The 16,876-nt window shown below is 43.7% G+C and overlaps 1 protein-coding gene and 1 long non-coding RNA gene across 2 annotated transcripts in view; one reads left to right on the top strand and one right to left on the bottom strand.

Moving 5' to 3' along the window:
* Positions 1–3,268, top strand: part of LOC130355915 (uncharacterized) — a 39,617-nt gene extending 36,349 nt beyond the window's left edge. The window contains exon 4 of the long non-coding RNA XR_008888696.1: positions 2,748–3,268. This is a non-coding gene — a long non-coding RNA (uncharacterized LOC130355915). The remainder of the gene's footprint in view (positions 1–2,747) is intronic.
* TMEM120A (transmembrane protein 120A) overlaps positions 1–14,171 on the bottom strand; it is a 39,795-nt gene extending 25,624 nt beyond the window's left edge. Inside the window, exon 1 of the mRNA XM_056556765.1 lies at positions 13,968–14,171. Within this exon, the coding sequence (XP_056412740.1) occupies positions 13,968–14,033 (66 nt within the window). The 5' untranslated portion in view covers positions 14,034–14,171. The remainder of the gene's footprint in view (positions 1–13,967) is intronic.
* Positions 14,172–16,876: the final 2,705 nt, after the last annotated feature.

The raw sequence follows: 16,876 nt of genomic DNA on the forward strand, positions 1-16,876 counted from the left end.
AATACACACCTATGGCGGCGGTCCCTGCGGCCATCAACGGTCAGGACCCGTGGCTAATACACAACATCACCGATCGCGGTGATGCCCTGTATTAACCCTTCAGACGCAGCGATCAAAGCTGACCGCCGTCCCGAACAGCTTACAGGACATCGGGAGGGACCTTACATGCCTCCTCGGTGTCTGCTCCGTGCCGGGATCCCCTGCATGGCCGGCGCTCTCCTTCGACGTCATCACGTCGTCACGCACGCCGTCCGTCATCCAATAGGAGCAGCGTGCGTAGTGACGTGATGACGGCTACGGAGAGCGTGGATCCCGGGGAAGAAGACGTCCGGAGGGTCGGGGACACCCCGGGGACGCGGCGACAGCGATGGAGCGACGCCAAGGGCAGCGGTGATGGGTTCGGAGCAGCGGGGACACGTTAGGATTACCTCCTATCCAGTGGTCTTCAACCTGCGGACCTCCAGATGTTGCAAAACTACAACTCCCAGCATGCCCGGACAGCCAACGGCTGTCCGGGCATGCTGGGGGTTGTAGTTTTGCAACATCTGGAGGTCCGCAGGTTAAAGATCACTGTTGGGTTCAGAATCTTAGTTTTTTCTAGATTTTGCACCTTTAAAATTGGGTGCGTCTTATATGCCGGTGCGTCCTATAGGACGAAAAATACGGTATATTCTCAAGGTCGGAGATATCGCTAATTCTGTCTATTGCAGCAGTAGCTCAGGTGTATACTAGTTGTCCCCCACTACATAATATTGCTCCTAAGTCGATTCCATCTGCTTGTGTCTTCCTTGAGAAATCCACAGTATATTGGCGAATAAGTAGGAGGTAGCAGTATTTAGGGTTTAGATAGCGGCTTCAGTTAGGTCTACTACAATTTCACGTCTACTGTCGGAGGTGTGTAAGCTTAGATCACAGCAGGTGCACTGTAACATTGGTGATTGCACTCCTAACAAGACCAACCCTCAGTACCTAAGTTGAAATACACATTTTTTTATACTGATAAACCAGGTTGTATGTTCCTAGGGTGAATAATACCCTGAATGATTTAGTGGGTGTGTTGATACCATTCATTACATAATTGGAATAGTATTCACAACTTTTGGTCCACTATTGTTTATAAACTAATACTACCCTATAAAAGTTGACAGAGAGTACGGTAATAGGGAATTGATATCTACGAATTTGACACCCCTTTTTATAGCCACAATTGATGAGGTCTGAGGTCGTCCCCTAAATTGTTTACAACCGATTGAGCTCCCAGGTAGACTATTGCAAAGCATTCGTGGAGTGATAATTCTAGAATGCATAGAGCCCATACATAACAGCTCAAGTGGTATATAGTTGGTGACCTAGAAAGTGGGATAAATCATTATCAACTTTCATATACCTACCTGGTATTTGTAGCGAGTATAAATATACAGTGGGCATGACATCTGGTACATTGTGACAAAATAGTATACTCTTCGGTACTAGCATTTACATACTGGTACTCTTCCTGTTCATGTGATGAGTAGTGACCCACTGGAGCTGCAATTTTAATCTTGTTACCAATAGCAATGGAAAGTATATTAAAAAGGTATGGCGTTTTTATATTGTATGGCAATAATACCAATTGGAAAATCTATAACTATTTTAAGGCTAGGTGCACACAAATTTGCACATTACATTCAGGGTCACGGCTTGAACTATGCCTGCTATTTTCCACATAAGTCTCTGTCACGGCCTCTTGGCTCCTGTGTCTCTTCCACTTGTTGGGGAGACAAGGAAACTGCCACAGTGATCCATTTCACGACCGCTTCTGAAGAAGGAAGCCAGTATAGCAACGTTCCCCTCTCTCCCACATTTGTACAAGGTTTACATAATAAATCATATTCCATTACCTCGCTTAACTCAGGTACCTGTGGTCTTCCACTTATTCTTTTGGGAAACTACAACTCCCAGCATGCCCTCACAGACATAGAGCTTTCCATTGGGACAAAGACTACAGACATGGCAGAACATGAAAATTACTGTGGCGTGCTGCACGTGCCACGTTTTATCCCATGTTATGTGTTTAAAATTGTGAGGTTTATTGTGGTCCCTAAACATACGATGGTAATCCGTTCCAAATGGACCATCGTTTGTTGAAAACATCATATGTTGAGGGATCCGTGCAATGTAAAGTATAGGACTGTGGTCTACAACCTGCAGACCTCCAACGGCTGTCCGGTTATGCTGGGAGTTGTAGTTTTGCAACATCTGGAGGTCCGCAGGTTGAAGACCACTGGTATTGGAGGTTATACTCACGTGTCCCCGCCGCTCCGGACCGTCACCGCTGCCCTGGATGTTGCCTTCCATCGCTGTCGCCGCGTCCCAGGGGTGTCCCAGATGCTCCAGCAAGGCCTCCGCTTCCCCGGCATCCTCGCTCTCCGTCGCCGCCATCACGTCGCTACGCACGCCGCTCCTATTGGATGACGGGACGGCGTGCACAGCGACGTGATGATGACGATGGAGAGCGCCGACGATGTAGGAGATCCAGAAGAGGACGCACCGGAGCCCCGAGGACAGGTAAGTGATAGTCAGCGGACCACACGGGGGACCGTAAAGCCCCTTTCTCTAGTCTGATGACGTGATTTAGTTTAGTGATAAGCTCAGAAATAGTAGGAGGGGGAGGCCCTCAGCCAGTGTTGTGCGATTAACTTACGAGCCTGGTATAAGATTCTACTAATACCTATATATAATCCACCGTTTTCTTCCAACCCCTCTAGATAACCTAAAATACACGCCAAGGCAGATAATTCAAACGGGCAGCAATCAGTTGCCCAACTTCTACCCAAAATTGTGTAAATGCAGCACAGTCCCACATCACATGGAGCAAATGGGCGTCGGGCAAGGAACATCGGGGACAGCAGGAGTCCGGTCGTACCCCAATCTTATGCAGGAGTACGATACACTCGATGCAATAGAAAAATTTGGGACACCAGGTGAGGCTCCGATACGGCAAGCCGCAGGGTCGTGGTCAGGATCAGAAGCCATTGCTCATTTGATAAAGGACCCACATCCACTTCCCACTTAGCTTTCGAGTCACAGTTTCTAAACATGACAATGGCCTCCACAGTCCCTAGATATCAATCCAATTGAGCACCTTTGGAATGTGGCGGAACAGAAGATTGGCATCATGGATGTACAGCCGACAAATCTGCAGGAACTACGTAATGCCATCATGTCCATATGGACCAAAATCTCTGAGGAATGTTTCCAGCACCTTGTAGACAATATGCCATGAATAAGTGGCCAGTGAGTTTATATGCTATAAATTAGAATAGCTTACCATATCAATATATTGTGTCTTCACACATGACAGAGGCATCTGGGGTGCACACTGGGAACATACAACCTGGTTTATCACACTGGGGTGCACATTTCACTATTCTAAAGTGATATGGCATGACTTTGTGGCTACAAACAAATTTCCTGCACAAGTATACAGGATTATATTAGAAATATAACATACTAGCTTTTGCCCGCAGCTTCACTCGCGTTAAATTTGGGGTAACATAGATCTACTTTTTACGATCCTATAGTCATGAGTCTGCTCTGGGTAAAGTCTACAAGCAACCAAACAACCCCAATTCTTTCAACTTTGATCTAAAGAGTTAATGCTGGATATCTGCCGGAATGGTGATGTCCGGCATTAGCCATGGGTCCTGGCTGCTGACAGCAGCCGGTACCGTGTGGGTATGATGCGAGCTGACCTCCAAAAATACAGGATCCTACCCCTGTAGGGTATGTGTCAATTGTCCGTATATGTCAAGGGTACTCATTTCTGTCATCCAGAAACGGGGACAAGTTATAAAATCCCCTTTTACTTAACATGCACTAGTGATTTTGTTTATATTATATATATATACTGTGGTGCCCATGTAACAAGTTATATGTGGGCGAAACAACTTGTGATTTTAAAACGCGCATTAACCAGCACAGGTATACTATTAGAAAACAAAAACATTTTTTTGGAGGCCGGGCATAAAGAAAAGGACTTAGAATTTATGCTCGTCGATCATGTCCCCCCACAAAAAAGAGGGGGTGACAGAATTAATCTCCTGAAGAAAAAAGAATTAAGTTGGATCTTTAAACTTCAGACATTGAGACCAAGAGGCCTCAATTTCGATTTCAAAATTACCCATGATATTTTTAACGCCTAGATGTTGCACCAGCTGACTTACCTGTTCCGTGTTCAGTAGTAACTAATCTGTATCTTTTGTATATATTTAATACTTTTTAGTTTTTTCCTTCAGATTCGGAGAAGGAGATGATCCCGGCTATGTATCTACTGTGAAACAAAAACCAGCACAAAAAAAAAATCCCTTTTCTTCATCTTTATCCTTTTATTTTTTATTTCTTGACACATCACTATTTTTTCTTATTTTTTTGTACACCATTGAGCAAGGCTAGCCATGAGTTTGGGACGAGCAACCCACTTAAGCCTCCCTCCTGATGTACTGCTTGTTGGGCTGTGAGTACTGGATACTGGCTGCGGAGCCACAGGACAAGATCCTCCAATCAGGGACCAGTACCTGCAAAGATCCGCATATCCGCCTTGCAGGGGCCAGCTGTCCTAAGCTGTGTCGCCCTGGTGTGTTTGACCCCAGTTCCTGGGGCCAACCACCATGAACGACTATGTACAGAAGGTCCGCTGGGAGAGTTCTTACACCACATTTGCGATACTATGCCCTCTTAGCCAGCAGTCTAAATGGCGCAGACACCCACAGAGAATGTACTGCGCATGACAGAGCCGGGAGAACGAGTGGAGAGTCTTGCCCCTACCCAAGATGGCGCCAAATGCTCCTCTGAGCATCCGTGCATGAGCGTGGACGTCACATCCGGTCTGCCGGAGCTGGAAGTTCACACAGACAGGCGAATTTACCGGAGTTTGTCTTCGGTTTCTGTTGATACTAATTGCATCCAGAGAGATTTCAGTTCACAACGGGATCCTGCTCCCACCTACTGCCCTGCCTGAAGGTAGCGATTGATAATGCACATTATAGAAACGGTGCACAACACTGTATGTGATCGGGATCACTGGCATATATGCCGCATTGTTTTGTATTTGCAAGTTTTTTTTACAGGATTAATGGTCTCCGTAATAATGTTTATCTTTGATGTGTAATACTTGTAGTGTGATTGAGTACCATACCTGTAATCCTCTGTCACCAATGTTTGTATACATATGCTAATGTAATTAGACACTCCCACAGGAAATTATGTCACTAATTTACTGTGTATTTAAGTCACTCATTTGTAACAATGTACTGCTTGATGAAGGCCACATGAGGTGGCCGAAACGTCGTATATTCACTTTGGGGGAGATTTATCAAAACCTGTGCAGAGGAAAACTTGCCCAGTTGCCCATATCAACCAATCAGCTTGCTTCTTTCATTTTGCAGAGGCCTGTGAAAAATGAAAGAAGCGATCTGATTGGTTGCTATGGGCAACTGGGCATGTTTTCCTCTGCACAGGTTTTGATAAATCTCCCCCTTTGTGATTAATAAAGCCACTAATTAATCACCATCTGGAAGTGCTGCCGTGTATCCATTTGCTGTATAACCTTGGAGTCCATGGCCAGGATTCAACCACCGCTCTGCACCCTAGCATCATTACTTGAGTGCTGCTCCACCTGCTGAAATGTATGTATATGTATATGTATATATATATATATATATATATATAGATAGATAGAGAGAGAGAGATTGAAGTTACACTGTCTACTATCCTCACACAAAAAAGTGCAATGTAAAATGACACATCAGCAGATTACCCTGTTAATACGCCATTCATTGTGCTAAATAAAGTCAAAGTGAAAGATGATCCTCTCTACTTAACAGCATTGCTAGGACAGCCAATAGGAACACAAGGGGCTCCATGCCAGGTTCACAGCTCTGGCATTACTACCCTTTGTAAAGATACAGAGGGACGTCTTGCACTAAACTAGATATTAATAAGGGTAAAGGGCACCTTCAAAGTCCAGGGCCTGTCAGAACATAAACTCCATGGACATGCAGAGATTTATCACCCCCACCTATTCTGTCTAGTATGATAAGGCTCAGAAAGCCGTAAGATAGTGAGCGAGGGCAAAGGTTATATATGACAGCTAAAACCCACAATGTCAAGGATATAGCACTATTTAAATGCCTATCATGTAAGACGATTGTATATGCAAGGCATTGTATATTTAATATCAAGGGGCTTTCTGGGACTTTACAGTGTTACTGTCATTATAAAAAACTTTTGACAAGCCATGAAATGTCGAAAGTTTTGATTGGTTGGGGTCTCAATGCTGAGACACCAACCAATCACTAGATGCACCTAAGTAAAGCACACAGCAGCACGTTTCACTCCCTGGCTCAGCGCTCATAGCTGGAGCCTGTATTTTCCAACATGGCAGATAGATCATGGAGCTGGGGAGTAGAAACAAACTACCCTGCTTTGTCCGGCTGTTTCTAGCAATCAGTTGGGGACTGAGCGCTGAGACCCTGACAGATCAAAACATTTGACATGTCTACTTGATATGTTTTTGATAAGCAACGACTGAGAGCGTTCTCTTCCAATGTGGACTGCTAAGAGCACGTTCACACAGGTGGGTTTACAGTGAATTGACCACTGCAAGTTTGAGCCCCGTTGAAGTTAAATTGCCACTGTTATTTGGGAAAAACATTTGACATGTCCTAGCGACAAGTCAAAAGTTTGGATCGGCAGGGGTCTGAGTGTTCAAACCTTCACCGATCGGGTACTCTTTAAAAGGAGAAGGCCGGCAAAAAAATTATATTTTGCCATTATGCCTGGGCTGCTACAAAAATTCCGGCCCAGGCCTTTTTCCTGCTTTTGGTGCTCGACAAGTCACACTGCACTCAGCTAATTGCTGGCTACAGAGAGGTCCTGCCTCGGCCAATAGGCTGAGCAGCAAAGTGATGTAACAGGCCAGGGTCCAGCCTTCTTCATGGTGCCTGGGCCCGTTGCATCTCTCTGTGGCTAAGCCTATCACCAGCCAGGGAGGAACATCTTGTCGAGCACCAAAAGCAGGAAAAAGACCAGGCTGGAGGTTGACAGAGCGATTCCAGGGGCACCAGAAGAGCAACAGAAGGTCAGTTAAAGGGGTATTCCAGGAATTTTTTTTATTTGACTATGCTACAGGGGCTGTAAAGTTAGTGTAGTACATAATATAGTGTCTGTACCTGTGTGTGGCGGTTTTCTCACAGTTCTTATGTGATTTTCACTCCAATATTTATTTTTAACAGCAAACAAAATGACAGTTGTCTCAGATTTTTCCCAGCTTGCAATGCGGTCGAGACCTGACTCACTAGTCAGCTGATGAGAGGGAGCCTGTCTGTCTGCTTAAATGGGTGGAGCGATCGCTTGGTGGGAGAGGGATCAATCTACAACTAATGCAACAGCTGTAGGCACCCTGATTGAAAACCACAGGTCTGGGTGGGGTAGCTGATGTGTGGGAAGGAGGAAAATGGTATCATGGGATTTGTAGGCAAACAAGAAAACTGAAAACAGGAAATACAAGTTCACAGAAAGCTAGCCACAGTGTACTGGTAATCTCACAACATAGTCTTTTAGCCCAAGACAAGGGCAGATCCTTCCTAAGCATGTCCATTACTGTCTGCCAGGTACGTACTAAAATCACCTTATGCTGGATAACCCCTTTAAGGTTTATTATTTTAGTTGCGGCAGCCCGGGCATAATGGCAAAATAAAAGAATATTGAGTTCTCAACTAGGCTAAGTTTCCACTTGTTTTTGTTGTCTGTTTTTCCCCAAAAAACGCAATTTCTTTTAAAAAAATGCTGCGGCCAGATGTTACCTGTAATTCAATGAGAAATCGCTAAATTCTTTATTTTGCCACTTTCCGTCTTCCAGTTTGGCGTTTTTTTTTTTTTAATTTTTTTAATCCTCTTGGTTTTTTTTTCTCCTCCTTGGTGGTTTTGCAAAGTCGCAGCATGTTGAGCCTATGGCGACTTTGTTTTTTCCACTGAATTCGTATATAATGAATTTAATAAAATTTCATTGGGTGCCATAAAAAAAAAAATAATAAAATATATATATATATATATATATATATATATATATATATATATATATACACACACACACACACACACACACACACACACACACACACACACACACACAGTAGTGATGGAAAAATTGTATTTAACTAAATGTATCTTTTTTTTATAACAAAATTTTAATACATTTTTAAACAGGGACCGATTTATGTATGGGATAAATCAATAAATGACCATTTTCTACACTGTGGGCTGCTGGTTCCACAATTTTCCTGGGAGGAGAAAAGCCAGTCGGGAACTCCTCACAATTTGTGTGCGGAGGAAGGGCACTGAAAATGTAGCCGACAATAATAAAAATGTAGTGTGTGTGGTTTTCACTTAATTTATTTAGGTAGTATTACTACTCCCAGCATGGAACACTGTTCCATGATGGGAGTAGTAGTACCTTTACTAATTGACAGATCGCCCCGGGTCCGTTGCGATCCTCCTGTATAATTTATAGATGCGGCCGGCCGCTCTTCTATGGTCCCCTGCACTGCCGTATATATACACCTATTCATATTTCCAGCAAAGAGCTGTGATTGGCCAGATGGTTCCAGCCAATCACAGCTCTCTGTGGGAAATATGAATAGGTGTATGTGTCTATATATATATATATATATATATATATATATATATATATATATACACACACACACACACATATCAGTGCAGGGGACCATAGAAGAGTGGCTCTCCGCATATATACATTATACAGGAGGATCACAGCAGGTTTCAGGAGTGACACTCGCTGCGATCTGTCTATTAATGCAGGTACTACAGCTCCCAGCATGGAGCAGAGTGTGCAGTGTTGGGAGCAGTAGTACCTGTAGTTAAGGACAGATCACAGCCGGTGTCACTCCTGACACTCGCTGCAATCATCCTTCATCTCTGAGATGCTAAGCAGCTTTCTCCTGCACTCTCATCTCTGATCTGTACTCCAGCCAGCCACTCACCAGTCACATTTCCCTCTGAGAGCTGTGATTGGCTGCCACCATCCGGCCAATCCCCACTCTGGGCGGAAAACATGAATGAATGATGGGAATTTCTATTCACATCACTGGCTGGCCCGGAGTACAGAGCAGAGATGCGAGCGCTGTATAGAGCCGGCTGGGGGCACCTGGGGCGATATCTCTATTAGTACAGGACACCTGGGGCGATATCTCTATTAGTACAGGAACTACTACTCTCATCATGGAACAGTGTGTTCCATGCTGGGATTAGTAGTACTACCTAAAAAATAATGAAAAAAAAGTGAAAAACACACACACACACACACACACACACTACATTTTTATTGTCAGTAAAGCCCGCCCACATAAATTGATCTCTGTTTAAAAATTAATAAAAATTTGTTATAAAAAAAATATACATTTCGTTAACTACATTTTTTTCCATCACTACTGTATCTTTTTATTTATTTTTTTCTTGGTACCCAACAAATTTGGGAAAAAATGGGAAAACGTCAAAGGGGCCAAAAAGGATTTTCCACGCAAAGGCCAAAAACGCAAGAAAAAATAATGCCAAACACAGGAAAATGCTGTGGCACTTTTTCTGGCGTTTTTTTGGGCCAGAAAAAACCAAGCCGAAACTTAGCCTTAACCCCTTAAGGACTAAGCCCATTTTGGCCTTAAGGACTCAGACAATTAAATTTTTACGTTTTCATTTTTTCCTCCTCGCCTTCTAAAAATCATAACTGTTTTATAATTTCATCCACAGACTAGTATTAGGGCTTGTTTTTTGCGCGACCAGTTGTCCTTTGTAATGACATCACTCATTATATCATAAAATGTATGGCGCAACCAAAAAACACTTTTTGTGGGGAAATTAAAACGAAAAACGCAATTTTGCTAATTTTGGAAGGTTTCGTTTTCACGCCGTACAATTTATGGTAAAAATGACGTGTTTTCTTTATTCTGAGGGTCAATACGATTAAAATGATACTTTTATATTATTGTTGCGCTTAAAAAAAAAAAAATCACAAAATTTTTAACCAAATTAGTACATTTATAATCCCTTTATTTTGATGACCTCTAACTTTTTTATTTTTCCCTATAAGCGGCGGTATGGGGGCTCATTTTTTTTTGCGCCATGATCTGTACTTTTTTTTGATATCACATTTGCATATAAAAAACTTAATACATTTTTTTATAATTTTTTAATTAATAAAATGTATTAAAAAAGTAGGAATTTTGGACTTTTTTTTTTTTTTCGTTCACGCCGTTCACCGTACGGGATCATTAACATTTTATTTTAATAGTTCGGACATTTACGTACGCGGCGATACCAAATATGTCTATAAAAAAAACATTTTACGCTTTTTGGGGGTAAAATAGGAAAAAACGGACGTTTTACTTTTTTATTGGGGGAGGGGATTTTTTTTTTTACTTTTACATTTTTAAAAACATTTTTTTACACTTGAATAGTCCCCATAGGGGACTATTCATAGCAATACCATGATTGCTAATACTGATCTGTTCTATGTATAGGACATAGAACAGATCAGTGTTTTCGGTCATCTTCTGCTCTGGTCTGCTCGATCTCAGACCAGAGCAGGAGACGCCGGGAGCCGGACGGAGGAAGGAGAGGGGACCTCCGTGCGGCGTTATGAATGATCGGATCCCCGCAGCAGCGCTGCGGGCGATCCGATCATTAATTTAAATCGCGCACTGCCGCAGATGCCGGGATCTGTATTGATCCCGGCACCTGAGGGGTTAAAGGCGGACGCCCGCGAGATCGCGGGCGTCGGCCATTGCCGGCGGGTCCCTGGCTGCGATCAGCAGCCGGGATCAGCCGCTCATGACACGGGCATCGCTTCGATGCCCGCGGTTAGGCATAGGACGTAAATGTACGTCCTGGTGCGTTTTAAGTACCACCTCACCAGGACGTACATTTACGTCCTGCGTCCTTAAGGGGTTAATGTAATCTTCTGTGCATTTGCTGCTGCAAAAACTTTGCTGTAGAAATCCTACTGCCGTTCAAATTCATAGTGGCAAACTCACTGTATACCCGCCTGTTCGAACGTTCCCCTTAAAGGAAATCTGTCAGCAGTATTACCGGCACTAAAGCCATCACATAGGCTTGTAGTGCGGGTGATGCTGATCAAAATGATGCTCATGGTGTCCACATTTTCCCAGCCGTTCCGCCGCAATTCGCCTTTTTCTTTCTATGCAAATGAGGGCCTTGGGGCATGGGCGGAGCTCCGAACCGGGCAGGCGCTCTGTTCAGCTCATCAATATTCATAACCCCCCTCACTGCAGAGCGCTCGCCCAGCGAAGAAGATGTCAGCGTGCCCCTAGCTCGGTTTAGAGCTCTGCCCATGCCCCAAGGCCCTCATTTACATAAAAAGAAAAAGGCGAATTGCCGTCGTACGGCTGGGCGAATTTGGATGCTGCAAGTATTGTTTCGATCAGCATCACCCGCTCTACAAGCCTGTTTGACAGCTTTAGGGCGGGTGATACTGCTGACCGATTTGACGCGGGTCTGGGGTGATGGAGTTGCGGAGCGGAATGTCTTTTTCGGGCGGGCGGGCAGAGGGAGGGACGGGGGTGGGGGTGTTGTGGAGTTTGTGGGAGCGGAATGCCTTATTTCATGCGAGCGGAGGGAGGTTGCAGCTGCGGCTGAGACTGTTTTCACCACAGGGTGCCTCCAGTTGTTTCCCCACTACAATTCCCAGCATACCCTGACAGCCAATAGATGTCAGGGCAAGCTGGGAGTTGTAGTGGTGAAACAGCTGGAGGCACCCTGTATAGTTGAACTAAGGGCAGAAGTCGGACCCCCCAGCAGGCATCAGTGATATCACGCCTGCTGGGGAAGTCTGCCTGGTAGTGATCACACTACCAGGCTGACAAAAAAGCTATTTTAATATAGTAAAAACAAATTTAAAGGCAGGGAGGGTGTTAGGGATAGATGGGCAATAGGTAGGGACAGAAAAAAAAAAAAGGGATGGTGGGAGCTACACTTTAAGTGAAATGGAGAGCAGCTGCAACAAATCTGCCACATGTGAATGCAGCTTAAACAACTTCTTCCATGCCTACACCCCTATCCCCGGAGCTATAGCAAAGTACAAAGTTATATCTGTCCTCGTTCTCACAGTGACACAATGGAAGCCATCAGTGATAGTTTATCTTTATTATGCTATTAAGTCCCTATCAGACTGGAATGGATTACATGGAGTCCAGGAGAAATGGGACTACTTAAGACGCATTATTGGAGGAAACAGAAAATTGCATTAGACTTGTCAGTAAAAGCAGAAAAAGGAAGAGACCACTGGGGTACTCAGCAGAAGTGGCCAAAATCATTAAAAAAAAAGTTGGACCCCAGTGATCAACTACTTTTTCCCTATCCTGTGGATAAGATGAAGATTTTTGCTGGAGATCTTCTTTAATTTCAAAAACTGCTCCGGAAAAATGAAAGCTGCGCTGTGATTGGTTGCTATGGACAACAAAGCCAGTTTTGCTGTCAGATAAACCTGCTTCTATGGTGGGAATGTATTCATGGCTGTGCTTCAGTATCTTGATATGGAATAGTTGCACATGTCAATTCTTCCCTAAAGGGATTTTCACTCCTCTTCCTACTATAAGGTGATAATCCTAGACATCTTATCCCCTATCCAAAGGGGCCGCCACGCCCCCTCCCATAGACTTTCATTAAGGGGGTGGGGTGTGACATCGCAAGGCGGCGGAGCCGTGACATCACAATACTTCGTCCCCTGTATCGCCTGTCATCAGCCACAGTGCGATCCTCGCTCCGTGCAGCTGAGGAACGGGGTTCTGTAGGAGAGATTGCGGGGGTGGCACTGCGACATTTCTGCAACAGCAGTTCCACCGCAGAAATTACGCATTCCGCTAAATTTAAAGACCTGTGGATTCCCATTGAAGTGAATGGGGCTTGGAATTTCAGCAGAATTTTGAGAACACGGAATTCCACAATTCTGTTCAGCAAGCTGCGCTGAAAGGAATTTGTGCAGAATTCCGTTGTGTGAACACAGCCTAAGGAGTCTCAATAAACTATCCAGCAATGTGGAAGTGAAAAAGTAGCAAAATGCTTGTGCAAATTTTTTGGACAAAATGTATAAAAAAAAGTCACGTACATGCAATGACTGTACATTACAATGACTGTATATTGCAATGACTGTACATTACAATGACTGTACATTACAATGACTGTACATTACAATGACTGTACATTACAATGACTGTACATTGCAATGACTGTATATTGCAATGACTGTACATTACAATGACTGTATATTGCAATGACTACATTACAATGACTGTACATTACAATGACTGTACATTACAATGACTGTACATTACAATGACTGTACATTGCAATGACTGTATATTGCAATGACTGTACATTACAATGACTGTATATTGCAATGACTACATTACAATGACTGTACATTACAATGACTGTACATTACAATGACTGTACATTACAATGACTGTACATTGCAATGACTGTACATTACAATGACTGTACATTGCAATGACTGTATATTACAATGACTGTACATTGCAATGACTGTATATTGCAATGACTGTATATTGCAATGACTGTATATTGCAATGACTGTACATTACAATGACTGTACATTACAATGACTGTACATTACAATGACTGTACATTGCAATGACTGTATATTGCAATGACTGTATATTGCAATGACTGTACATTACAATGATTGTAAGAAATCACAGCAGCCTTAAAGCATCAGAACGGTCACAGACCATAAGGACCAGCAGTGCATAACAGATCTGGACCCCTGTTACCATGGAGACCGCCTCAGCCGATCCACTCCCCAGCTCCACCAATCACCATGGAGTGGGGGCCGGGCATGTGGCAGTCTGCACGGGGTCTGCTAAATTGCCCACCTGCATCTCACTGTAATGCTGCTGCAGTTCTTCCCACTCCCGCACGCAGTCTGGCAGGGCCGTCATGTCGTCCTCGCTGGAGACTTCTCCCGTGTGTGCGGCCACAGTGACACTTCCTGCTTAGTGTTTGGAACCAATAACAAGGTCGATGACGCCTCCTAATTGGTAGCCAATCATGTGCGCCGTTGAAGAGGGGGCGGGGACGCGCCTCCTGCAGGTCACGTGACGGAGTTCAGAGGTCGGCTGTGAGGGTACCTCGCTGGTGACAGTTTGCACGCACTTTGACGCTCTAATACAAAAAGCCTCTGCAGTGATTTATCGCATTGTTAGGGTCTATTCACACATACTGTATCCTGTGCAGATTTGAAGCTGCGTTCAAACAATTAGGGGGAGATTTATTAAAACCTGTCCAGAGAAAATGATACTGAGTTGCCCATAGCAACCAATCAGATCTCTTCTTTCATTTTTGCAAAGGCCTCTGCAAAATGAAAGAAGTGATCTGATTGGTTGCTATGGGCAACTCAGCAACTTTTCCTCAGGACAGGTTTTAATAAATCTCTCCCTAAGCAGCTTCAAATCCTGCGCATCAAATATACACAGGATACTGTACAAGTGAATAGACCCTAAATGTGTATATGTTGCATATATGAAGCATAATGTTTGTACATAAAAATCTGCCCTGTCTGAACAGACCATAAAGCAGATGCCTGTTTTTTCCATATTTACCATACTTTACAGTCGGTTGGAATGACATGAAGTCTAGGTCTTGCAGCTGGAATACAGATGCTAAAATGTAACCACATTATGACTGTACAACAGTATTTCCCTATCAGGAAGCCAGCAGTTGTTGCAAAACTACAACTCCCAGCATGGAGCGCTCCGCTGTCTGGTTTATGTTGGCACAGAAATTTTCCATGCAAACATTTGCCCGTCTGAACATAGCCTTACTGTCACTCCAGTGTATTCAAAAGTGGCTGAAAAAGGCCATCTGCAGGAACAATCCATGTGACAGCTGTATGATTTCTGCCAAAACAGGATTGCAAAATCAGGGGAATACAGGGAAGTCTGAGGTTTAATGTGAGCAAAGATCAGGCTTCAGCCATAGTATAAAGGCCACTTTCACACAGCAATATTTACAGGACTTTGCTTCAGTATTTGAAAGGCAAAACTAAGGCTAGGTTTCCACTTGGTTTTTTTCTGGCAGTTTTTGGAATACTGCCACTGCAGTTTTTGAGCCAAAGCCAGAAGTGAATTCAAAAGGAATAGGACATATAAAGGAAGGACTTACACTTCTCCTCCCTTATGGATCCACTTCTGACTTTGGCTCAAAAACTGCAGTGGCAGTATTCCAAAAACTGCCAGAAAAAAAAAAGTGGAAACTTAGCCTAAAGGTGGCAAAAACCTCTCAGTGTAGGTTCCTCTCCCTGTTTTGACTTAAAGCATTATTATCATTTAAAAGATTTTTAACATGTTGCTCAGATATGTCAAAAGTTTTGATCACACCAGGGCCTCACTCTAGTTATATACCAGGGAAATGCGCGGCATCATGCTTGACTTCCCGGCCGCCAGATGTTAACATTTTCTCTGTATAGCCCTATATAATGAAAATGTTGGATTTGATTGACAACAGGGGTGTGAAGCATGCGCTACCACACACTTCTCCAGCTTATAACTAGCAACAGCAGCAGGTCTCAGGACTGAGACCCAGTGCAATCAAAACTTTTCACATGTCTTGGCAACATGTCAGAAATTTTTTCAAATGAGTGTGACACTTTAATACTGACCAAAATACTGCCCTATGAAAGAGGTCTAAGGCCGTGTTCACATTAGAATTAGTGCCTCCAATACACAGATATGATTTCTAAGGCTCAAATCAGCTGTAATCGTATCTGTGCACGGACCCAACAGTGGTCAGCTAGTGACTACCATTCGATCATTTTCTCTTTGCATCCGACTCGAGAGACCACAATTTTTAGTCACGAATAAAGAGTCAGATGAACTACCTGACTATAATCGGGTACATGGCAGCCATAGGAGTGAATGTGTATGTGCCTGTCCATGCACAGATACGATTGCAGCCTATTTGAGCTTTAGAAATCATATCAGTGCATCGATGGTTCAAATCATAATGTGAACATGGTCTTAGTTGTTCTACAAATGATCTGCTGAGACCTATTGTGTGTAGGTTCACTTGGTATGAGCGCACACAATATGGCATAGGAGCTAAATTGACATCACTCTCTTTCACAACAAGGCTCAGAAAGCATACTGCAAGTCATGTATGGAGTATTCAAAGGTAACTCCAACCACTACTGTAAGTAATGAGATATCACAAGGAAACTCATATTGTACAGTCCCAAACAGAATGAAGCCCGGCACCGCTACTCTGTAATCCAGTAATCCGCTATGCTCTTCTCAATATTAAACCCTTTCGGTGCTCACATTATAAGAATATAGATGCAGGTCCCAAACAGATAGCAAAGGAATGGAGCACTCACCAGGTAATTCGGGGCCATCAAGCTTCTTTTATTTCATGGAGCTTGGCAGTATACAAACATGTAAGGGAGAGTGGACAGAACAAGGAGAGTGAGGGAGAGGGTTGGGAGACGGTCCGTATTCGCGCACGTAGCGCTTCGTCAGGCCCCAGGGGGGCCTGACGAAGCGCTACGTGCGCGAATACGGACTGCCTCCCAACCCTCTCCCACACTCTCCTTGTTCTGTCTGCTCTCCCTTACATGTTTGTATACTGCCAAGCTCCATGAAATAAAAGAAACTTGATGACCCCGAATGACCTGGTGAGTGCTTCATTCCTTTGTTATCTGTTTGGGACCTGAAACTCATCTTGTGTCTTCACTAATGTGAATAAACAATTAATAATAAAGGAATAAAATGATATAGAAGATAAGGTC

This window comes from Hyla sarda, chromosome 2 (genome assembly GCF_029499605.1).
Source record: "Hyla sarda isolate aHylSar1 chromosome 2, aHylSar1.hap1, whole genome shotgun sequence".
In the NCBI taxonomy this organism is placed as follows: Eukaryota; Metazoa; Chordata; class Amphibia; order Anura; family Hylidae; genus Hyla; species Hyla sarda.